This window comes from Notolabrus celidotus, chromosome 19, assembly GCF_009762535.1.
Source record: "Notolabrus celidotus isolate fNotCel1 chromosome 19, fNotCel1.pri, whole genome shotgun sequence".
Taxonomy (NCBI): Eukaryota; Metazoa; Chordata; class Actinopteri; order Labriformes; family Labridae; genus Notolabrus; species Notolabrus celidotus.
In genome coordinates, this window is record NC_048290.1 from 13,680,061 (window position 1) to 13,704,716 (window position 24,656).

The 24,656-nt window shown below is 40.5% G+C and overlaps 1 protein-coding gene across 1 annotated transcript in view; it reads left to right on the forward strand.

The window, feature by feature from the left end:
• The window catches only part of grin1a (glutamate receptor, ionotropic, N-methyl D-aspartate 1a), a 42,224-nt gene that overhangs the window by 1,917 nt on the left and 15,651 nt on the right, over nucleotides 1-24,656 (forward strand). The window contains 13 exon segments of the mRNA XM_034710405.1: nucleotides 2,726-2,860; nucleotides 5,207-5,383; nucleotides 12,332-12,429; nucleotides 13,925-14,046; nucleotides 15,067-15,241; nucleotides 16,593-16,737; nucleotides 18,591-18,677; nucleotides 19,245-19,380; nucleotides 19,710-19,837; nucleotides 21,852-21,900; nucleotides 21,903-22,015; nucleotides 23,481-23,599; nucleotides 23,959-24,071. Of these exon segments, the coding sequence (XP_034566296.1) occupies nucleotides 2,726-2,860; nucleotides 5,207-5,383; nucleotides 12,332-12,429; nucleotides 13,925-14,046; nucleotides 15,067-15,241; nucleotides 16,593-16,737; nucleotides 18,591-18,677; nucleotides 19,245-19,380; nucleotides 19,710-19,837; nucleotides 21,852-21,900; nucleotides 21,903-22,015; nucleotides 23,481-23,599; nucleotides 23,959-24,071 (1,597 nt within the window).

Consider the following 24,656-nt stretch of genomic DNA (forward strand, 5'->3'; position numbering starts at 1 on the left):
TGCCTGGAGCATTCCTTGGAAGATAGACCCCATTTCTGACCCAACCATACGGACTGCTCACATCCAATAATCCATGCTCGCACAGCTCTGCCAGCTTTATTCCTCCTCCATCACATCTCAGAGGCATTTCCCAGAGCTGAGCTCAAATATTCTTTCTCTGCTGGAGAAGTTGTCCAGCTTAATCTGGGATAAGACAAAAGCGTGCAGCCACAAATTAATATTTTTCTGTCAGCCCACACATTGAGGACATTTGGAACAAAAGGAAAGATTTCTTTGCTCCTCTCTTTCTTTTCAGTAGATGAGTTTGTCCTTAACTGCAATTTATGTAAATGTTCACAGTTCAAAAATGTTATTTTTAACCTGTTATACAATTTTTTGGAGCAGCAGTCACAGCCAATAAAAGATGACTGTGTTTTATTCAAGCACACAGAAGTGTAATTTATCTTGAGATGTAAAAAAAACACAACACTCTAACCAAGGCTCGAGCACAGACCGAGCAGAGCCAGCAGATTCTCAGTGGCCTGAAATGTCCCAGATTCAGCGTTGCAGCCACTTTGTGATCATTTTATTGATTTTAAATTATTAAAATGACTCCTGCATTTAGAGCTAAAGTTAAGGCTGTGGGTGAAAGCTGTAACGTTGAAACCTAAACTGAACAGAGTGTGCTTTTCAAGTATCCAACCTTCCCCTTCAACACATGAAAGCTCTTCCTCACTTAAAGGTGCAGTATGTAGTTATAAGCTCATATAGCTGAACAGTTTTGGTAGAAATATAAATTATATTCATTAATATGTATAGGTCAGAGGTCTGTATGTGCTCAGCTGAGATGTGGTATCCTTCCTCTGGCATTAGAAACAGGTCGCTTCCACTCTGTTCCAGAGGAGGAGAGAAACTGTTCTTTTTGTGATCTGGAGGAAGTTAAAAATGAAACGCACTTTTTATTCTACTGTCCATCATATCATGATCTCAGGTGCCTCCTTTACAACCAAATATCAGAAAACTGTCCTGATTTGTTTTCCATGTCTGATGAAGATAGACTCCAGTACCTGTTTACACACAAAGTGTTCCAGTTTGCTCAGTTTGTGTTAAATGCTGTTCAGCAGTGTAGGAGCACACTCTATGTCTGATTTAGTTGTTGTCACTGTCAAATGTCTGAAGTGTACCACTGTACTTTTTAATTACTTTAGATCATTGCTGAACATGTGCAGTATTGTAACTGCTCTTCTTTCTTCTGTTTCTTTTTCTTCGTATGCTGTTGCTCCTATTTTGTTTGGTTTTTGTAGTGTCTTGTAAGTCTATATGGGCTGGGCACCTTAAGGTGCATGACACAATGAATAATAAATAAACTAAACCAAACTAAACCAAACTAAACTGTATAGATTAGTGTAGAATCACCTGAATGTGAAAACTGTTAATAAAAAAGTATTTTTTATCTAAATAAGAAGCAGGTCCCCTTCCATGGTGGCCACCATCGGTCACTGCCTTGTTTCTACAGTCGCACGGAACGTAAAAACTTTTAAGGGCCATATACGCTTTTGTATTTAGTGTGGAGCTGCTTGAAATGTACCAATAGGAATACAACATTTTTTAGAAGAGGGTGGTTGCTGTTGTGCTGTCTCAGCTTCTTGTTCTCGAAGACCACCATTGCTTCTCACCAACAGGGTACACACTGTACCTTTTAAAGTCCAGAATGAGTCCATGACACAGCCACAGTAAGGCTTTGCATCTTTGTTTTTGTTAAACACATCAAACAATCCTTCCTTGCTATTCTTCTGAAAGTATCCCGCTTGCTTGATGTGGAGGATTCTTCTATTATCTAGTGAGTCCACACTGGGTAAAGGTAGGTGAGCAGCTGAGCCATCAAATGATTTCATTCAATTCAAAGCAAACAGTTGGATGGACTTATTACATGCCTGCAACATGTACAGATAAATTATTTCGTTATTTTTTATGTGATAATATTTGTCTGGATGTAATGAGAATACCACCATCCTTTGAAACATGTGCCACCACAGTAAATTGCCTATACCATCTACTTTGTATTCTTTAATACAAGATGCATACACTGATTTCACAATATTTCTTTATCCAATGAAGTTGATTAATTCGGGGGGCCGAGAAGGGTCTCCCTTTTTGCTCTGGGGCCTTCCAGCAGGTCAACACATCCCTGCTTGCAGAATGTTTTCTGAACCCTAATCCAGTTATTTCTCTATAACATACAGAAATTAATTTTTCATGATGTAAATACCATACAGTCATGCCTCCTAAGTGTGCATATCAAAATATGTTTCTTCTATGTGAACCGCTTGTCGACTCTAGTTTCTGTTGTTTTTACAGCCTACAGTAAAAACATGTCAACAACACTTACATATATGTTTTAGTCTTTTGGTTGTGAGCAGTTGCTTGTTGCTGTCATTATAAGAATTCATGTTTACTGCATACTGTTATTTTAGTATTTATTTCTAAGAATATCATGAACCTGTAGCACTCTTTCATTTATGTTTATGTAATGAGAGGATCTTTGATTTGACCCCATGTTAGTGGTTATGTCAGTTTGTAAAAATGTAAGAGAAAAACAGAAAAAAGGAATACAGAAGGGTGAAAGAAAGAAAGAAACAACAGCACATCTTAGATATCATTGTGCCTTGTGTACAATGAGTGGTTTTGCCATTTCGTCTTATTCCAGTGTGAGAATGACAAATCGTCTTATTCCGCGTCTCTGCAGGTCTACGCCATCCTGGTGAGTCACCCTCCCCAGTCCAATGACCACCTCACTCCAACGCCCGTCTCCTACACTGCAGGCTTCTACCGCATCCCTGTGGTGGGACTCACCACCCGCATGTCCATCTACTCCGACAAGGTGAGTGATGGATGATGGTCGGAGATGTACGGAGAGATGCACAGAGAGGGAAACGGAAAGAGAGCTAACACAGAGAGAGGCAGTAAGGAGCTCCCGGGGGGCGGCTTCAAAAGCTTCCTAGATTAAACGTCCCATCACTGTCCATTAGAGCAGCTGTGATTAAGTGGGTTTCCAGCTGAAAACTGAAAGAGCATCATTAATAATGCTCACGACCTTAGTTAATGTTTTTATGAAGCACAAGTCACTAAAATTAAACTTTAAAGCAGTCAAATAAATAAAATGCTGGGATGTTTGATAACTCGGTTTAGAATCTTTTTATCCTCAAACCATGAGAGCTCAAGTAAATTAGAGGTGTGAAATCCAGACAGTTCAGTTACTCAGTGCAGATTTTTAACAGGGTTTTCTTGATCAGTGCGCTGGTTTGACATTTGTTCTCCAGTCTGAAATGAATGTATTCATTAATGCACATGATCCCTTTTGGAGTTTGAGCTGCAGGCATTCAATGCACCGCACGTCTACGTTAAAGTACACCAAACATTACAGCCATCTATCATTAGAGAAAATGTCATTCAAAAACTACAAACACTATTCTGCTCTTATTATAGCCTCCTGTGAGTACTTCCATTCAGTTACAAGAGCAACAGAAAATGCTTTTATAGCTCCTCTTCAAAAGGCTTTCTGTCAGCTGGATGTAGTGTTACCGAACAATGCGGGAGATATGAATGTTTTGATTTTCTAACTTAACAGTAAAGGTTTGCTTCCAGGACTCATAAACACAGTTCAATCTGATCTTTTATTGACCCTCTGATATATCCATGCCTCTTTGCTTTATGGACGTTTTGACTCTGGAACTACTTAAACACTGTATTTCACCTCGATGGGCTTTAGTTGGTCCGATGTGACAGAGCACTTCAGCAAGCTCTGTAACCATCAAAGTGAACATGTTTTCTTTCACCCAGGAGACGGCTGTGTCCTCTATGAACCAAAATATCAAGTAAAAATATAACTGTCTCACCCCAAACAAGTCACTCTTGTGCCTAAACCTAATTTCATTGGACCTTCAGTTCATCTAATTTCAATAAATGTCTAGTTAGATATTGTCTAGCTTCACATATTGATGGTCAATTTGAGAATCATCAACAGTCAGTTAAAGGTTATTAAGGCTCCTGTGAAGAGCTTGAAGGTATTTGTGAAACTGATATATGACCTAAAACAGGAAACCAGGCCATCGGCTAAAAGACTGAACATTAATTTAATATTATCTTTATGCCTCTGACTGCAGCCTCTGGGTAGCTGTCAGACGAGGTGATTAACAGCACCCTGCCAAAAAACAGCCTGACATTTTCCACAGAAAGATTCACTGTGAGTAATTCGCTTGACTGTTAAGGAAAGCAGTAAGAGGAGATTTATAATCACAAAATACTTCCTCACACATACTGGGCTCGATCAGAGAGGTTGGAGGTCCTGCCTTTACATGAGAGGTGCCAAAATTGCCCAAACCCAAAAGATCCTCGCAGGAGTTTCAAAATATCTGCAGGATGTGAAGCTGCAGTCAGGGCTGTGCTGCATTTTGTGCACAAAAATCAAGAAGGTCTTCCTAAGCAGATACTCACAAATTATAAAATCATGTCTGATTAAAGTCATAATGAGGATGCACAATATTTACTTTATCATTTGACACAAAAACCGATCCTAACCTGCTCCTGGTGGATGATATCAGAAAGGTTACAACTTTTTTATTTAACATTTTTGTATTTTAAAATATAATTCATTCAAACCTGAGGGTAAGGAAAAGATATGATTTAGTGAGCAAAGATGAGTGGATATTATTTTCTATGCCCACCGCTTCTAACTAAATTCACCATCAGCCTGTTATTATCATGCATCCTGCGTTATAATCAGGAATGATGTTTGCTTTAGGTTAAATCATGGATTAAAGGCAAAAATGAAGTTGTTGAGCATGATTTTGAATATCAGTTTTCCTTGCTTCTCACACGAGTGACAATATGACCCGATGCAAGCCATCGACAATTCCCAAAGGCAGACAACACTCAGAAAATTCAGTTTTTATGGAGTCCAATGTGGTTAAGTAACTAAAAAAACAGGGTTATGAGCATCGACTTGTCCTCATGCCCCAGAGCTTTGTCATCTAAAAACAGAAGAGAATATTTATCAACTGTTTGTCAAATGCAAGGGGGCAGAAGTGTTCACATAGCTGTCCCGAGTCGGCCCTTGTGGTTGTTTTTTCCACTTCTCTGCACATGTTTGCGAGTGATGAGTCATTCATGAAAACTCAAACGGTTATGACAACCCGTTAACCTGGACTTTGTGCTTCCTGCTCCTCAGAGTATCCACCTGTCCTTCCTACGGACAGTCCCTCCGTACTCCCATCAGGCACACGTGTGGTTCGACCTGATGCGCGAGTTCAACTGGAACCACATCATCCTGATCGTGAGCGATGACCACGAGGGGCGGGCTGCGCAGAAGAGGCTGGAGACCCTGTTGGAGGAGAGAGAAACAAAGGTGAGGCGCTCCGGCTCTCCTGCAGAGTGTGTGAGCATGTGCGCGCGAGTGTGTAAGGGTTTTAAAGAACCTCAATAGTCTTCTATGTATGTAACTGTTTTCTTTTCTGTTGTGTGGCCACATCTCTTTCTCACCATTGTGTAAACATTGGCTAACATTCCTAGAGGCATCAACAGCGTCTAATGTGGTCTAATCTGACTAAAGTTTGTATGTTTATTTGCTCATCTTCACGTTGCTTTTCACCATAGTCCAAATTCAGTGTCTATCCACAATGGGAGCCAAATAGTGGACTTTAACGTGGGGCTTTGCAAACCATTGCAGACTGAAGAGATTTATTAAGACCTTGCAGGAAGTCAGGTGTTCTTTTCCCCTCGCTGTGTGTGATGAATGGCCGGCCTCATTATTGTGCACACAGGCCTTGTGTTTGTTGGACCCTGCTAGGTTATGTTCACATGGGAGAGGTTTTTTTTGTGGAGTCTTTTCAGATAGCGCTGATGCATCCATTTTAAGAGTAGCTCTGAGCTGCGTATATGGGTCAGTGAAATGCTGATCGTCTTTGAGCCAAAACAGACTTGAGACTGGGATGATGTGTGCCCTTTAGGAACCGAAACTGAGACAGGAAAAAGGAAAACAAGTGCCATCTATTGCATCCTTTTATGATACCATGAAATTACCTTGGGATATTATTTTTCCCAGTGACGCTTGTCCCTCTCTGGGGCTCTTTGCTGTAATTGTGCTGCACAGTGAAATGAGTCCCGATTCTGAGATTTAATTAAATCAGAGGCGGATGAGACGCTGAGTATGACACACACCCGAGGTAATTCACAGACGGAAGCTGCAGTTAAAGCAAAAGCTGCTTAAATTAAATGACCGGGATCAGTTAGTCACATTGGACTGTGCAGCCCCTTCCATGCAGTTTGAATACTGTCAAACCATTGAGATGCAACTCACATCCTGCTCCGGGGAAGAGAAATTTGTGTTTTCAAAGCCTTTTGATGAGATTTCAGGAAGTTCCTTTTATGTTTGCATCATCTGACTTCAGATCTCATTACTGACCTGTCTGTTCATCCTGCTCAATCCAATAATGCTGAGAGAAGTTGCTCCAACTCTCTCTACTATGAGGCTTTAATTATGCATATTTAGATGTGACTGCAGGGCCAGATCAAGCATTAAGAGGCTCCAAGCAGGACTTATGTGAGAGTCTCACCAAATGCGTGCGGCAATAAATACACTGAAACCTCGCTGAGACCTGAATGAATTATCTGTTGATATTATTTCTCTTTTATTGTCAACGTAGAAGAGTGAGGCAGACGATATCTAGATTTAAATTACAAATATATCTTGTACAAACACAGAAAAACAGTCCTGCATGAAATGCTCACTAAAGCAGTAAATGTGTATTAATCCAGAGCTATAAATAGTCCCCTTTAAAGGCTCAAGTTTCTGCTGTTTGCGTGATGTTCACTAAAAACTACAGAGACCAGCTGTTTTATGAAATCACTGAGCTTAGGGATAAATCAAATCTGTAGACAGGAAGAGAGAACGTATTTTATTTGCACACAGTTAAACAAAAGTCTATATATTCACACACACCTTCTCTTCTGGAGGATTCTTGTGTGGTTCTGCGACATTTGGAGAAAAAAATATTTAGTGAGAGCTACAATCTAAATTTTGCACGCTGTGAGGAGATTTGCGTCTTAAAGGCACAGTGCAGAGTTTTCATGTTGTGTTGATTCTGGTGACCCCTTTTGGCCAAATCGGTCGCGTTTTTCCAGGATATGAAGACTGATTTCCCATGAGCACCATCACAAAACAAATCAATGGAAGACAGATCTTCTTTGTAATGCTACGTTTCTCTGTTCAAGACAACTTTTAGCAGGATGCAAAATGATGCAACATAGAATTATTAACTGTAATGTAACAGCGACAAAACTTAGTGAACGGATTTATGACCGTTAGCTAGCTTACAGAAGGCGAGCAGATGTCCCGGTTCAAAGTAACCCATCATGGCTCTGGTGTCGTGATGTGTGCTTGAGTGTTCAAGTAAGTGTCCGAATAAAATAAATATCCACACAGTTTAACTCTTCGGTCCTGAAAGAGCAGTGAAGCATTCACACACTAGCAGAAAGATTAAATGTTGTTCAGAGCCATTTTGTACTGAAGAGGATAAGGGCCACTGAGAAAAGAAAAATTAAGGTCAAATTTTTTTTTTAATTATTATTGTGAGAAAAAAAGTCAGAATTCTGACAGAATAATAATAATAATCAAAAAAAAATTGACCTTAATTGTTTTTTTTTTCAGTGGCCCTTATCCTCTTCTGTAATTTTGCTTTTAGAATTTCTCTGACTAGTAAATTACTTGAACAGAAATTGAACGTCTTTTTGATATTCCTGCTCCAGTATCCGCCATGAGGACAAAACATCACGGTAAAGTAAATTATCTAAATAAATACAACACCTAACAGCTGAATTCATACACATAGCCACTTTCAAATCCAAACAAAACACATGCACTTCAATTCAGTATAATGAAATAAAGAAGACCATTTCAAAATCAGATACAAAAGCCACAACAACAATATCCTTTAGTGCAACTTTGAATGCTGTAATGATAAAAAGAAAACAAAAAAATAACCAGACAAGTTCAGTTTTTTATCAGTGTTGGCGCCCCCTGCAGGTCGTTTGCTCCAACGCTCCACGTCTCTAAATCAGCTGAAACTTGTACTGGCTTTCACTGTTAGTGTGTTTTGATGGTGCAAAGCTTCACTCCTAAACTGTAAATGCAGTGACAGTTTGACTACTAAAGGTGATAGTTTATACATGGCACATTCCAGCTACGTCTCATTATACACTAATTAAAAGGCAGAGGTGTTATCCTTGCTAATTACTGGCTGTGCTGCATAAACTGGGGACATTAGCATGTTATTTTTAGCAGAATAGCAAGTCGTTAGCGAGGTCACACCGTCACATGGGGAACACTGTCACCACCAGCAAAGAGACTCTGGACACAGGGACTCACTCAAAGTGCAGAGTCGACCTATGCTGCATGAAATATTAATGCTGAACTGAGGGACAAAAATAGAGTGCTAGAAAATCTCCAGGGTAAAAAAAGAAAAGAGAAAAAATAAAGGCAGTTTTTTTTTGTCCCCAGCGCTGCAGGATGTTACTCAGAGAGAAGGTTTCTGCAGAATACATAACATCTCCAGGTTTACTTGTTAATCACATAGTGTAGTGTTATGATTGACTTATCTGAATGCTGAAAAAAAAATTTTAATTAAAAAAGAGGGCTTAGAATTTTAACTGATTGTCTCCCACTTTCACTCCTTGTAGGGTAAACATTGTAGTTTAGAAAATTCCTTTTTTTATCACATTTTCTTTAAAAAGGAAAAATAGAACAATCTAAAATGTATCATAAAATCCTTGACATTCTGCTTTCAGCTCCTCTAGTTCATATTCATTTTACTTTTTAACTTGTGATTTCTATGATTCAGGATTCACACATTACGTCTCAGAATTCAGGTGATTTTACTCAATATCACAACAAACACAAAGGTCGCAGAAGCCTCAGCTTGTACTAGAAGTTTGATGTGTTTTGGGGTTGTGAATAGAGGAGTTTCACACTGGTATTAACTGTGAATTCGCCTGTCAGCTTGAATTCTGCACCTATGTACCAACAATGTCAACTTGGCCAAGGGAGAGAAATGGACCCTGAGTGCACTGAGGTGTGAGCTGTGAATCCAGGCAGCTGTGAAGGAAACCCTGTGAGGCAGAAAGATGATGTGTTTTCCTGCAAAATGGCTCCCTGTCTCCGCGTACAGGAGATGAAACCTGACTGGAGTCCAAAATGGTGAACCCTCAGGTGACCAGAACGTGCTCAGAGTCAGCAGATTGTACTCTGACTAAAGTCTCCCACCACACAAAGAGAAAGCAAATCTGTTTTCATGATTAAATACTGATCTTGTTTTTATTTCCAAAGATCTGTATGGAGCGGTCCTTTATTTTCATCTGTAGCAGTTGTGATTACGGCCTCAGCTTCCATTGTCAGAGTGTAAACGCTCAGCCTGAATACGGCTTCTCTGAGGATCGGATATTATTTAAGGAAACAAACTAAAAGCAGCAGTTGAAGCAACAATTGAATAGTCATTAGATAAAAATAAGAATAAATAAAATCAACATCTGGAACATGTAATGATGAGTTATGTAAGTTATCCAAACACGAATGATTAAATTCAGCAGTAGCGTGTAGAGCGAGCACTTGTGAGCTCAATGTAAGATTGTGTAACTCGTGTCACTCGTGTAACTTGTGTAACAGGCGGATGGGTAGATCTGTTTCCTGGTGCAGCTTTGAAATGCTCTCCATGGGCCTCTTTTATCAATCTGGTGTTGAAACCAGCACAGATTTGGGTGCAGATATCAGCCTACGACAACATATACGTGTCATTTATGTAATGTGTGTATCTGATCAAGTGTTGATAAATGTGGCGGCTGAAAACAATCGTCATTTAAAGCGTTGATAATTACTGAAAGCTTTTTAGATTTTTAAAGTAAAACAATAAAGAAAACACATTTGTTATTGGAAGAAATCAGCTGACAGCGTTCGCTGCCCAACGTCTTTTCGAAAGTATTTAACAGGGATCGATAGAGAGCGAAACGTACAACACATTTTAGGTGTCATATCTAATTTATCAATCTTAATATTAATCTGTGACCCTCTGAAAATTCACTGTACTAATACGAGCTAATTCTCCGACATAGACAGATTTACTTCTCTGCACAGCGCTCCACACTGACATGAAAACTTGCTTACAAGAACTGAGACCTGGTGTGGGATTTGAGCGTATCCTCCGCCCACGTTCAGATTGAGCAATGCTGACTCTTGCGTGGAAATGGTCGTACACCCTGCTTTCGGTCGTACACATGTTTGATAAATGAGGGCTCGTGTGTTCCTAGGGAGGAAAGGAAATGTAATCACAGTGTGAATTGTAGGGTGTCTCTATCTGAAAGGGCTGCACGACTATGTTTTTATCAGTGAGCACTTTAGCTCGTCATAGTCTCGTTTTTCGTCATGAAAAAATGAGTTGTTGACGAACATTTATCGTCATCATTTTGTTAACGAAATTAGCATTGGAAGAGGTTCACTACTCTGTGAGAGACTGCGTCAGCAAATAGTCAAACAGAAAGATGTTCCTCAGTGTTTGGGGATTTCCTCTTCTACAGTACATAATGTAAAAAGATTCTGAGGATCCGGAGACATCTCTGTACGAAAGGGATAAGGCCAAAACCAATACTGGATGGCAGTGTTCTTTGGGACCTCAGGCAGCACTGCATTAAAAACAGATGACTCTATAGTGGAAATCACTTCCAAAAAACATTGTCTAATGCAAGTTAAAACTCTAACATGCAAGGAGGAAACCATGTACAAACATGATCCAGTTACGCTTGTGACTTCTATGGGTCTGAGCCTTTTTGAGGTAGACTGAGGTGAAGTGGAAAACTGTCCTATGGTCTGACAAATCAAAATGTTGCATCCTTTTTAGAATCATGTACGCCACATCCTCCGCTCTAAAGAGGAGAGGGACCACCACCAGGAACTGGTCTCCTCAGTTCCCAAATGTTTACAGAGTGCTGTTAAAAGAAGAGATGATGCAACACAATGAGAAACATGACCACACATGTCCCAACTCGAAACAAGAATATTAAATATGAAATGGACCTTTTAGTTTCAGTGTGGCAGTCATTAGCTTGTTAACAGGAAGTCATGTTTGTTTGTTGGAAGTTAAGGTTAGAGTTGAGCATTGTTTGTTTCCAGTAGAGTTGAGACGTAACTTAGTAGGATATCTAACAGGCTACATTTGAAAGGTTTCAAGGTTTATCTCAATGTATGTAGAAGTGATTGTTTTAGACACGGTGTTTAGGTCCAGTCATGTCTTCTTGCTCCGTATAACAGAAAGTAGAAATGGCGTCCGTGTCGTTTCAGCGCAGTCTGCTCTGATGTTTTTGCAAGCCCCACCGTTAAGGATCCCAATTTGAAGCAGAAAAGTGGAGATTTGTTGGAATGCTTTACTGCCCTCCATTTTCAACTGTTTATAATATTTTTCTGTGTCTGCATATTTTCTCTGTGCACATTACTCATCAGAATAAAAAAAGGAACTATGAAAACCTCGACCAACTGTCCTATGACAACAAGCGAGGACCTAAGGTATATTTGCATGGTCAATGCACGCCGCCCACCAACTTTTCCAATCGTAGCAACTAGAAACCAGCCAAAACCAGTCACCAGCCGACCCAGAAATGTCCCTCTCTTGGTAGCACGTGTTTTCTTTAACTTTTACTTTGAGACATTTCCCTATGATTTTAATGAAGAATGATTTTTGTTATGAAAAATCTATAATTTTCGGTCATTCCAGAAAAAAAATACCAGTGAACAGCGCCCCGCTTTTATCATTTTCATTTTCTCCTTCAATAAAGGAATGCATGTACTCTGAACACACACACTCACACTCAAAAAGAGTTTGCAAGTTCATTCCTTTGTGGAGAACCGGTAGTGTGGGACAAATCCGTCTCCCAGATGCTACTTCCTCCTGTTCTGTAGCACTTCCCTGATTTTCAGCAGTTTTTTGTTGGGGGAAAACGTCCCCCTCACCCCCCTTCACCCGTTTTTAGTTACTGGTTGCATTGACCTTCTTCTTCCCCTCTACCTAACACATGCACGTCCTTCTTTGGAGCCTTGATAACCCTCAGTTTGCATGCAAACAAATGCAAAAGTTTTTTTTCCCTTCAAGCTTTTTTTTTTAGTTCAGCCGGTTCCCCTGGATCGCTTTCCTTTTTATCTCTGTCTCCCGTTTTCTAAAAAAATCGGCCAAGCTCAAACCCAGCAGGTAAAAAGGCAGCATGGTGTCTGAGGTAGGGAAAAGTAGCTGGCTTGACCTTTCTTATGCCCCGATCACAGGCAGAGAAAGTCCTCCAGTTCAGCCAGGACACTAACTTAACTGCTCTGCTGCTGGAGGCCAAAGAGCTGGAGGCCCGAGTCATCATCCTGTCCGCCAGGTGAGTTCTTTATCCCTTTAATACACGATACTTAAATGAGTATTTTATTTTGTACCTTGACCCGTGTTCCATCTGTTCTAATAGAAGAGGTAGGCTTTATGATCTGTACTGCAGTCAGTCATCGGGTATGCTCTAAATAATTTGGCTTCACTCTGGAGTTCTATGGATTTATCCAGTCTGTGATACTTATATAAAGTTGCACCCTGGTGCAGTGGTTAGCCCGGTTTCCTCAAAACAGAAAGTCCTGGTCTGAATCCTGACTTTGGACCTCTCTGTGTGGACTTTATGTTCCAGTCCTGAGACATGCTTGTTAACTGGTGACTCCAAATTGCCCGTAGCTGTGACTGTGCCTGGTTGTTAGTCTTTATATGTCAGCCTGGTGATTGATCTGGCGACCTGTCCAGGGAGCATCTTGCCTTTCGTCTGTTTAGGCAGTGTAGATAATGGATGGATGGCTAATCCTGTATCTGTGTCAGTCGCAGGCCATTAATAAGTCCATTCCATCATTTTGACCTGATTACTAGCCTGCTAGGTGCATCTTTCACAAGGCCATGATCGGCAGGCCACCTCAACACTTTGCGGTGGGCTCGTCCTTCATTAAAAGCATGGTGGAGAACATGCATGTGTTTTGGGGAATAGCTGTGATATTTTCAGTTGGATTGGTTAGAGGTCACTCTTGCTGGTTTCTCCAAAGTCGCCTGCAGCAGCTTTAACCGATTGATGTTTTCTTGGTTAATCATTCGTTCTAAAACTGTCCGTTTCACAGTTTGATCAAGTTTGGACAACAAAGCTGTATTTGTTAAAGTTTAGAAAAGATCTTGGTGTTGGTTTAAGAAATCAATCAGCACTGCATTATTTCTCCAATTAGAACACAACAGTCTCCTGGGTAAAATCTCATTATTTCACCCTGGAAGAGAGCATTCTGGCAGAAAGACCCTCGGGCTATCTTCTCCTGCAGCACAGATGGTCACAATGCCCTCCAAACATTCACTGCAGTGCTTCGTCCTGCAAAACCAAACTCCTCCTGATGATATATTGTATTTTTAGAGAGTCTCAGTCTGTGTCTCAGGATGTTGTAACCTGTCTCAGATGCTGCATTTGTGGTGTCATGATGGAACATTTACCTCCCTATAAGAACATATCTGTGACACTTTCAGACAAGGAGGAATTTTTTTTCTTTGGTATTTCAAAACCTTATTATAAGGATAAATATGAAAGAGAATTCTGGACAAAAGGTTAAAACTATGTCTGAATGTGTAAGGCAGCTGATAGTTGCTCTCTATCTCCTGTAGTTTTCTGTCTGTTCTCATAGCAACAGCTATCCAAAGACACAAAAAAGAACATAAAAGGATAAGAGAGATTATCACTACATAGTAAAAGATACTTCTAAACTAAATTGGTACGCCTACAGATCCAACAGGCTGATGTGAAGTAACTTATTACTTTACTCTTCAGACTCTGAGAGGTAAAGTATATTTTGCCGTGTGTCTTCCAGTGAGGAGGACGCTGCTGCAGTGTACAAGGCCGCCCGCTTCCTCAACATGACGGGCTCAGGCTATGTGTGGCTGGTGGGCGAGCGGGAGATGTCGGGTAAAGCCCTGAGCGAGGCGCCAGACGGTATGTTTCATCCGGCAGAGATCAGTGGGAATACTGGAGTTAACCCCCGGCTGTACTTGCAGGCCGATCATAACACTGACGGGATTAGTGGGATTAACCGTTAAATGATGGATGCAATACATGATTAACTGTATGACTGCTTGTTTTGTGTTTAGCATTTAAACATTGAAGCATCACGTGTTTAAAGGTTTAAATGTGAAGTATATCTACGGTACAATTCTAGTTTTGCTGTGTACTTCCTGGATTATCCAAAGGTCAAGTCATTGTGTTATTCTGCCGTATTAATACCCTGGTTTCTAATGAATTATGAAGGGAGAGTTTTGGGACAGATAGCTGATAGAATGGTAAGCTACTACAGAGTTTTTTGTCTCTATTTCTGGGTTTTTCACTCTATTCTCTCACAGAATTTTAACACTTTGTGCTCACAAATGTCAAGCGTCTTTCCCCGGGCACCTGACACAACCAACCCCTGCAGAGCATTTGTTGTCCTGTCCAATACCTCCACTTTCCACTGCAGCTTCTTTTCAGAGTCTGCAAGACTTGAAGGACCTGGTTGCAATTAGAAAACTTAGCTGAAGTTGGATTCTTGCTTGGTTTAGATTGAAGGCTGATAGTATTTTTTGTTTGTCCCTTACACAAAAACTACTTTGCCTGTGTTGACTCCCAAACCTTAGCTGGTAGGGCAGAAAAATGATCCAACTTCAAGGGACTCTTTATACATGCTGTGAAAAGGTCATCAGTGGCAACATCAGGATGATGATCCATTTGTTCTGTTGCCTCATCTCATAAATCACAAGAGCTGTAGTCTTTTGTTTTTGTTTTTGTTCTTTTTATCTTCCCTGAGATTAGCAGGCAAAGAAGATGGATCATGCCGCTGATGTCTGACCTTTATCCAGGATGTCTAAACTGGAGGCCCTATAAGTTTTTATTCCACTTTGTGAATTGCAAAAGGATCCTGCGAGGTGTCATAGCCGGCTCAAGATACTGATTATCTTTTTTCCCCTGTCGGCCTGGTCTCAGGTCTGATCGGCCTCCAGCTCATCAACGGCAAGAATGAGTCAGCACATATCAATGATGCCGTGGCCGTGGTGGCTCAGTCCATCCAGGAGCTCTTTGAGAAGGAGAACATCACGGAACCCCCGAGAGGATGCGTGGGCAACACCAACATCTGGAAAACAGGGCCTCTCTTTAAACGGTAAGCTGTGCAGATTTTTCTTTACTGAACTTTTTCAAACATTACAGTTAGTACATTCAATTCATGTTCATCTCTAAAACTCATGTTTGTTGATTTCTATTGGTCCATAGACTGTATATATAAAGGGTCCCTACACAGTCTTAGTAAGATGTGTATTACTGGGGACTGTTGTAAACTCTTAAGGGCCTGTGTCCACTGACAGTGTTTTTTTTTTGCACTGGCAGCATTTTTTTCTTTTTTTTTCTTTTTTACGAAACCAATGAGATTCAACAATTTTAACACTCAGCATTCTGTGCTACCACATTTCAACAAGGGGATGATATACTTTGCTCGGCTTTGTTTAAAAGGTCAATATCAAATGTAGCTGTGCCTAAAGAAAACCGTTGGAGTCTCCCCCTGCTGGCCGGTCTGATACTTGTTTGCATTGGCTTCACATTGCTAATCGTAGTTGTCCACTTCAGGTACATACATCAAATAAAGACAATTACTATAAAAAAAACGCTATAAAAAAGAAACAGTGAGTCGCAAACTTTTCAAGACATTACTTTTCCATAACACCGGGGAACTATCACAGAATTAGTTCTAAATGTCGGGTACAAGTTTGGCCTCCTGGCTAAGTTGTGCGCCCCATGTACAGAGGCGTTAGTCCTCAAGCAGGTGGCCCAAATTAAATCCAGCCTCTATTTCCTGCATATCACTCCTACTCTCCCTCCTGGTTCCCTGTTCTATCCACTAAGAATAAAGGCATTAAAGCCATGCATATATTTAAAGAATTAGCTCAAGATGTAAATATTAAAGAGAGATGCAGTGAGACATCAAGTTTCTTCATCCTCAAGCTTTGTTGCCATGAAAGTGTGCATGATCTCATCTATGGTACACTTCTTAATTTTCATTATAACAATTTATCATATTTTTAATTCCACCAACTGACTAAAACTTAATCCAGTTTTTTTAATTGGAAAGCTCCCCCAGAGATGAACAGGTTAATGAAGTTTTTAAGAATATAGCAGAAATCTGAAGTTTTTCACATCCAAACAAAGCAAATTCGACTGACCCACTTAAAGCAGTTCCTCAAAAAGCAAACAAACAAATAAGCCTTCACTGCTTTAATTAGATGACAAAAACAACAAATAACAGAACACCAGATTTTCACAGCTCTACCATCTTTGTTTTATTGTCTACAACAAATAACCCAGTGCTTAAATTAATCATGTCCTTACATACCCTGAATAAAAAGCCATTCTCTAATTGATCAACAAACTGCAGACTCTCAGTGCATTATTCATTTCATCCATGCATGCACACATGTGTACTAATTCAAGCAAACAGTAATTTGACTTCCATGCCACAGGGTGTTGATGTCCTCTAAATACCCAGAGGGCCTCACAGGGCGCGTGGAGTTCAATGATGACGGCGACAGGAAGTTTGCTCACTACAGTATCTTGAACTACCAGAAGAGTCGACTCATTCAAGTCGGGATTTACAACGGGACGCAGGTAATCCCACAGACAAAGGGCATCTTGGATTAAAATTTTGACAAAGACGATAAGAAAAAGTTGGGGAATCAAAGAAAAGGATCTTAAAACCAAAATTTCTATTTCAAAGCCAACTCCCTCGGTGTGTCGTATCTGCAAAGTCATCTTCCTTTTTTATTCATGCTGGACTGCAGCTCCGGTTTTTCTATCTTTAGTGAAATGCAACCAATCTAGGGCAACTCCCCAACCCCCAGTCAGAGCAAGAAGCAATCAGCTCTGCCAAAGCTGCTCCAGCATTCTGTCACTGAATCTGAAGTGGTATTTCAAATATTTACATTTCATATAGCTGTAATAAATTTAAAAGTACATACAAATTTAACAAGCACTGAATGCAAAGTGGGCAAGAGAGAATATGGCTTTTTAATGACTTAACATTAGGCTGAAAAGCAGCCTTTTAGTGCCCTCTCTAACGTAGAATCCATGTCTCTGACCACAGCCTGAGTGCATGATGAGAAGTGTAATTACTGGAGGTCGTTTTGAGTGTTGTTTGAAACGATCGCTTGTTTTTGCGGCCCAATTGTTACAGCATTGTTTAACTTTAATTAAATCAGGCTCTTTTTGGCTGTGGATGTTTTTCTGATTGGCAGGAGGATTGTTGTTCTGTCAACTGTTCCAAAGTCAATCTTCATTTAAGTGTAGATGGTAAAACAGGAGCTCGGTTTAAACCAATCTGTCCCTGAAACGATCCAATGTCATAAAAATGTGATTTGTTTTTTTAAAGAATCATTACTGATTATTTATTCAGTAAGATTGTTCTACTTGTCAGGTTGTCTTTGTGGCGATGGTATCCATACCACAGTGACAACAGAAGGAGTTAGTCTTGAATGCATTTTTTGACTTTGCACATCGTAAAATCTCAAATCCTAGCATCTGTTTTTGTCTAATTTCTAAACAGACTATCTCGTTAAATTTAGTATAAGTTACATTCACCAGACAAATCTGGGAAAAAAATCTTATCTCAAGATATTCCAATCTAATTGACCTGAATTGTTTGTATGGACTAAAAAAATAAGTTTCTTGAAAGGCTTTTGAGAGTAACGGCACAGAAGCTGCCGGTCTTATTGTTGATTTTCTTGTTTGCTAGCTTGTTTTATCAACAGCTTTACAGTAAACTCCTCACAGTGGCTTTAAGATGAGAACAGGATACAGTCCTGTTTAAATAAATAAGCGGAATTCAGCAGTCCCTCAGCCGACTGTTGAGAATAATTTAATGTTCAAGCTGCACAATGTTAAGCCCTTTTAGTCTAATGTAAAGCCCTGCCCCCTAAACATTGAAGCACAGTTCTGAGCTCCCTTCAAAGAGCTGTAGTACCGTTTGTTGATTAAAAATGTATACTTTGCGTAAAATCATTCTTGGATGAGGAAACATTCTTCATTAGAGGATGTGAAGGGTCAGCTCAGACACGAAGGAATCACTCCACCACAAATGAGCAAACTGCATCTGCTGAAGAAGACATTTAGACTCGGCTGAAAGCTCATGGTAAAACCGGCTCAGTTATTCAAAGAGTCTTCTGTGGAATCATGTTCATTCATAGTTAACGAGGGATAGCTTGATGTGGCCAGCCATGAAACACTGAATAGTCAACACTGCCAAATTCAGCACTTGTGCTCACTAGTGTGTTTAGTGTGATGATAGTAAGTTCCTGAAAGGTATGATACATAAGTCAGAGGTCCTGGAAGTAAACAAAGAACCGCTGAGCTGTTGTTACATAAAGCTGACTCATTAGTGGAGCTCACCCACCGTGTTGGAGCCTCATCAGCAGCACGCCTTCTGCCAGCACTCACCTATAATACTGTGTGTGGCGTCCCTGCAGGTGGTTATGAACAATCAGCGGAAGATCATCTGGCCCGGGGGAGAGACAGAAAAACCACAGGGCTTCCAGATGTCCACTCGATTAAAGGTAGGGTTCCTTCAGCAATGTGACATTCTTGTCCACACAGATAGAGGACGGTCCCCGGCTGATATACCGCGTTGGACAGTGCGCTGACATTTTATTCTCCGAGGGGAGTGAAGTTAATCTTTGCTCATAAAGGCAGCAGTGAAATATTTGTTATGACTTTCATCTCTTTAAATTTGTCACAGGCCCGCCAAGAAGCTCTCATCTGTATCCTTGTCGGTTGTTTTACGTTCATTCATTGGTCTCTGTACGTACATTTGTATCTGGGGGTTTGTATGTAATAGTCTTTTGTGTATCTGGGGGTTTGTATGTAATAGTCTTTTGTGTATCTGGGGGTTTGTATGTTGTAGTTTTTTGTGTATCTGGGGGTTTGTATGTAATAGTTTTTTGTGTATCTGGGGGTTTGTATGTAATAGTCTTTTGTGTATCTGGGGGTTTGTATGTTGTAGTTTTTTGTGTATCTGCTGGGTTTCTCTCTTCTCTCTTCCTGTGCTGCAGACGAGTCCCTCGGGATCAAACATATCTTTCTCTGGCTTTGTGATAAACAGCTTTCTATCCCATCTGTTGTAGATAGTGACGATACACCAGGAGCCATTTGTGTATGTGAAACCAACTCAGCCGGATGGAACATGCCATGAGGAAATGACATTAAATGGAGTCTTAATTAAAAAGGTTATCTGCACTGGGCCCAATGAGACCATCCCAGGTAACCTATCAGGGACGTTTATATTATCACTGTGCTTTTACTGCACCCGCCAAACACCCACTGGAGATGCATACATATATATGCAGTAGGTATCTATATATGTATGCATGTAGCTGAGTGTGCCATTCAGAATGAGAGGTTGCCGGAAGATGCTTGGTGTGTGTGCTATGTGTGGCAAATGGCGTGATTGCGTGTGTGGTTGTCTGCAGTGCACCGTGTCACGCATTCCGTTCCGTCTACGTGCGCCGCCTCCGGATTAAAAACAAAACAATCCAACATCGTTCCTCAAGAGTGATTGTAACTTGCAACTTTTGCTGGTTTGGTTACAGGACGCCCAATTGTACCCCAGTGTTGTTATGGATTCTGTATTGATCTCCTGATCAAGCTGGCTATGACCATGAACTTCACCTACGAAGTGCATCTGGTGGCTGATGGGAAATTTGGAACTCAAGAACGCGTAAGTTTCACATAGAGAATTATGTTTTTCTATATTCCTGCAAGAGATGCATGTTGCATTCAATTTCTCATTCTATACAACACACCGTTTTAATGGTTGTACTTTACTAGTGATCTCATCAACCATTCAAAGCAAAATCATAGCTCAAAAACTCAAATCAATTAAAAGTTAAGATGGTAAATTTCCATAGTGTTACTTATCTAGTGTTCGTTTCCAAATGTTTTTAATCGACTGTCTTTAAAAAGTGGATGAGGACTTTAGTTTTAAAAGCGTTGTGGAAGTGCTTTAATCCTGCATTAAATCCAATGGTGAGCACGGGGCGACTTCCAGGGGTGTGTCCAGATGTTTTTAATGGGACGGCTCATGCAGTGTGGCATAAAGTATCTGTGCCCACACATGCAAATGAATAGCACTTATTTTCCATTCCTGTCTCCACTCATCTCATACACTTTCACTACTAACATTAAAGTATCACACAGTATTATATTTCTGTTTGTATATATTTTATTTTGAAAAGTAACTCAACCACAGAGGAAACATGTAAATCTCCAGAGCTCAGACAGAAGAGGTATGTCAAGAGTCACAATTGAAGGTACTTACAAAAGGAAATGTCCTACAATGAAATGCAAAGACATCAGCCTGATGCAACACAGTCCGAATTGGTAATTTTAACATAAGTCCCGCTTCTTACAAGCAAAATAGCCAATCATAGTTTAGGATTTCAGGGTGGCACCTGAGGCGGCCAAGGCTGGCTTCTTCCAACTCCGTCCCATCTGGAGTTCAAAGCAGCATAGCCTTAAGACAAAGATGCTCTTGTATAACAGCAATGTCAAGTCTGTTCAGCTGTGTGCTGCAGAGAGCTGGCGAGTGTTCAAAACTGACATGAAGAGAGAGAAACATTTTAAGAGATACATTGGACGAATCTGCCAGATCTTCTGGCCAAACAAAATATTCAACCTGCAACTCTACAAGACAACAGGTAGCCAGAGCATAATCAGGGAAATCACATATAAACATTTGAGGTGGCGAGGCAGTGTCTTAGGAATGAGACATGACAGGATCACAAGAGGTGGCCCAAAACCAAATGACAAACTGTGATACAGGAACTGCAAAAAAAGAACCTGCCATTGGGAGAAGCTCAATATGTAATCAACAGAGTGCAATGGAGGAAGCCTTATGTCTCACAGAGGATGAAGAAGAGTAAACCTGGGGTGGGAGGCTTTACCATCCCTGACTACCCCTCTGGACACGCCCTGGCAACTTCCCTGATTGCATAAACAAGTCAGACTGTTTAAAACCAGATGAGAAAATGTGTTAACTCTCTGTTGAGTTTATTACCTCAGTAAATATTATCACTTTAAGTCTTCTGTAATACAAGATGGTGTTGTTGTGTTAAATTATGGTCCCATTTATGGTGAAATCAACAGTATGGCATGGTACGCTTTAAGACATGACTTTCTGTGATTTACAAGTCGCTAAAATAGAGACCACTCAACCAGGAAAGAGATGTTACAATCATATCTCACATCAAAGTTCGGCAGCCTCTGGTTCCCAAACACAAAATGGCAACTGCTAAAATGTCAAACTCAGGATTCCAAAAAAGAGGACTTGGGCTAAAGAATCACCCTGACAAGAGATCAACAGTAATCTAGACAAGCTGAGAGTGAAAGTGCTAAACTGAATATGAAGTGAACATAAAAATGAACATATTAACTACAAGGAAAAGGAAAGTGTGTCTTTCTTACTACAAAAGGGTAACTCTGTCAAAAATATCAAACTCCAAAACTTTAGAAAACTTTTCATGTCCTTTGTTGCATGAACTGAAAACTCTTTAGAACAACAAACTCTCTTGTTATTCAAGCTAGATCCAGTTCTGAGGATGTGAAGCATGACAAAAACCTAAACCCCCACAAGGCTAAACCCAAATCCTGAAAGCCTGGAAACATTCTGTTGTCTAGACCACAGCGGGTTGACAGCTCATTCTCGTGTTAACACCTTCCTTTTGGGACTGCAGGTAAACAACAGTAACAAGAAAGAGTGGAATGGCATGATGGGAGAGCTCCTGGGGGCCTGGCTGACATGATTGTGGCCCCGCTGACTATAAACAACGAACGAGCCCAGTACATCGAGTTCTCGAAACCCTTTAAATATCAAGGCCTAACCATCCTCGTTAAAAAGGTAAGTGCCCGTCTACGCACGTTAAGTGCTTCATAATGTCAAGCAATCACTGGGAAATTGCGTGTATTCTTCTAATTTTATAAATGCCATTTTCATCCCCCGTGAATCTGTTACAAATATCAAACCTCTGCATGCAACCAGCTGTTATTTTGTACCTTGATTTCTGCAGCACAGAAACAGAGAGACAAAGTAATAATTAAAGCCCTTCTAGGGATGAAGCAGTCAGATGGCTGTTTTCAGCTCATCTGTGTCTATCACAAATAAACCATGGACTTTAGAAAAGAGGATGGATCTCAGCTGACATGTTTACTTGTCCATGCCTGACATATCATGGGTACAGCAGTCATGGGAAACTGAGCATGAGCCTTGAGCTAGCTGTTAAGTTGGATGCCGTGTCCCATTTATGCAACCCAGACGAAAATACATGAATGCATAAATGAGCTGTAGAAATGACCGTACCGGGTGTGGACTTGGCCTAATGGTAAAGTTGCACGTCCATGTAGCAGGTGGCCCAGGCTCAAGTCCAGCATAAGGTGTCTTTCCTGCAAGTCATTCCCCCACTCTTTCCCAGTTTCGTCCATCCACTGTCCTCTATAATATGAAGTGTTATGGCCCCAAAACATATAAAAAAGAAATGACCATACTACATAGACAACAGAAATTGGTAGGCTACTGTATGGGTTGCAAAATGACCTCACTTACACATTATAGCTCCCTTACTGAGCCCACCAAGCACCCTTTATCAAGTGATCTGGTCTAAACCACTAGGGGCCTCCAGAGAAACTGAAGGAAACTGAGGACAAAATTGCCAAAGCACTCCAGACAGTGCTCCACATATCAGCCCGGGCACAACCAATTTAGGTAACACATGGCTGTGTTTAATTAAATGTGCTGTTATTATTTCAGAAAAATAAAAAAACACGCTCACAGAGGCCATCCATATTATTTATTACATGTGAACACCACAGGTTAGCATACAAGCCTGACTAGGAAAGACCAACAGAAAAAACATCACAAACAACCATAAAGCAGATAATATACCAGTGTCTAAGAAGGTGAATGTACTTTAATATAACCAGGTATTCATTGGTTTTCATCTCTCCTTTTTTTTAATATATCAAAAATATCTCAGCGCATTTGTGAGACAGAGCAAATCTGTATTTGAATCAGTTGTTTTTATGAGGTGATAGATGGTTGCCTTTTTAAATGAGTCCCTCACATCATCATCAACAAAACATCAATTAAATAGTCTACTTTATATTTTCAACCAGTTCTGGATGCAACAGATGCAAGAAAGAGTTTGAGACAGACGCAAAAACATTTTCAAAAACTGAAAAGAAAACCTGTTTTGTATATAAAAATGAGAAATTAAAAAGTTTAGTTTATACTTTTGGAAATATAGTTGTTTTTTTTCTAATTTGTAAGTCCATGATATTCAAACTTTAACTGTGGTGTGTGTTTTCAGGAAATCCCTCGCAGTACACTGGACTCGTTCATGCAGCCGTTCCAAAGCACGCTGTGGCTGCTGGTGGGTCTATCGGTGCATGTGGTGGCGGTGATGCTTTACCTACTAGACCGGTTCAGGTACACGGGGGGACTGTGTATGTGTGGCTGTGCCCATATGTGTCTGTTTATGTGTATCACAACAGAGTGAGTGAACGTGTTTGTGTGTGAGTGCGCATACACTCCTGCGCTCTGCAGATCTTCCCTTGGTTTGGACTTGAAGGCAACAGAGGTGAAGATTGGCTCCAACCATCCCACCGCTCTGTCCCTTTGCAGCTGTCTTTGTCTGTTTTCTTTCCCAGTTTGTTTTCTTCTTGCTTTTGCTCGCTCATTTTTCAGTTTCCTTCCCTGCCTGGGGTTGCCAGGGTTTTCCTCCAATATAGGATCTTGAGAATTTCTCATTTTTCTCTCCTGCAACCCTCCCAATTTCTTTCCTTCAGCCCGTTTGGAAGATTTAAAGTAAACAGTGAAGAAGAAGAAGAAGATGCCCTCACCTTATCATCTGCCATGTGGTTCTCCTGGGGAGTGTTGCTGAACTCTGGAATTGGAGAAGGTGGGCTGAGATTTGGAAAAACAAACCTCACTGAAAAATGTCCAAATCCATCATTAATTCATCAGAAAAGCTCCCTTTTTCCCAGAACATGGTAATGCTGTCGAGTACTTTAGTCTTCACACAGTTTTGCATGTGTAAAAAGACCAGTGAAGGCGTTTTGGGGCTTGAGGTGTTGCCTCACTGTCAAGTTTTTCTTTGAGAATGACAAATTAAGTCCTTTGAAATCATATTTTGCAAAGACAGTGTTTGCTGCAGCTCGTCTTTTAATAGTTTGGACCTGTTACTTTGGCTTGTCTCATTCATCTTTCTGCATAACCTTTCATGCTGGGTATTTCAGTGGCTTTATTTGTTGCTAATTGCCTCTGCCCTACACTATTTTCTAATCTCTTCTTTTCATTTTTAATACGCCAGTACAGCATTTATTTTAACTTGATGTCGTAGTTGCATTAAAGCGAGTTGAGTTATAGTGAGAATGAAGAAAACAGTGATCAGTAAACTTTGGTTGGTGGGACTTTGTTTACAGAAAGAGAAGTCTCCATTGCTTCTTCAATAAGTGCTTGATAATTACTGATCTAAGAGGTGTAA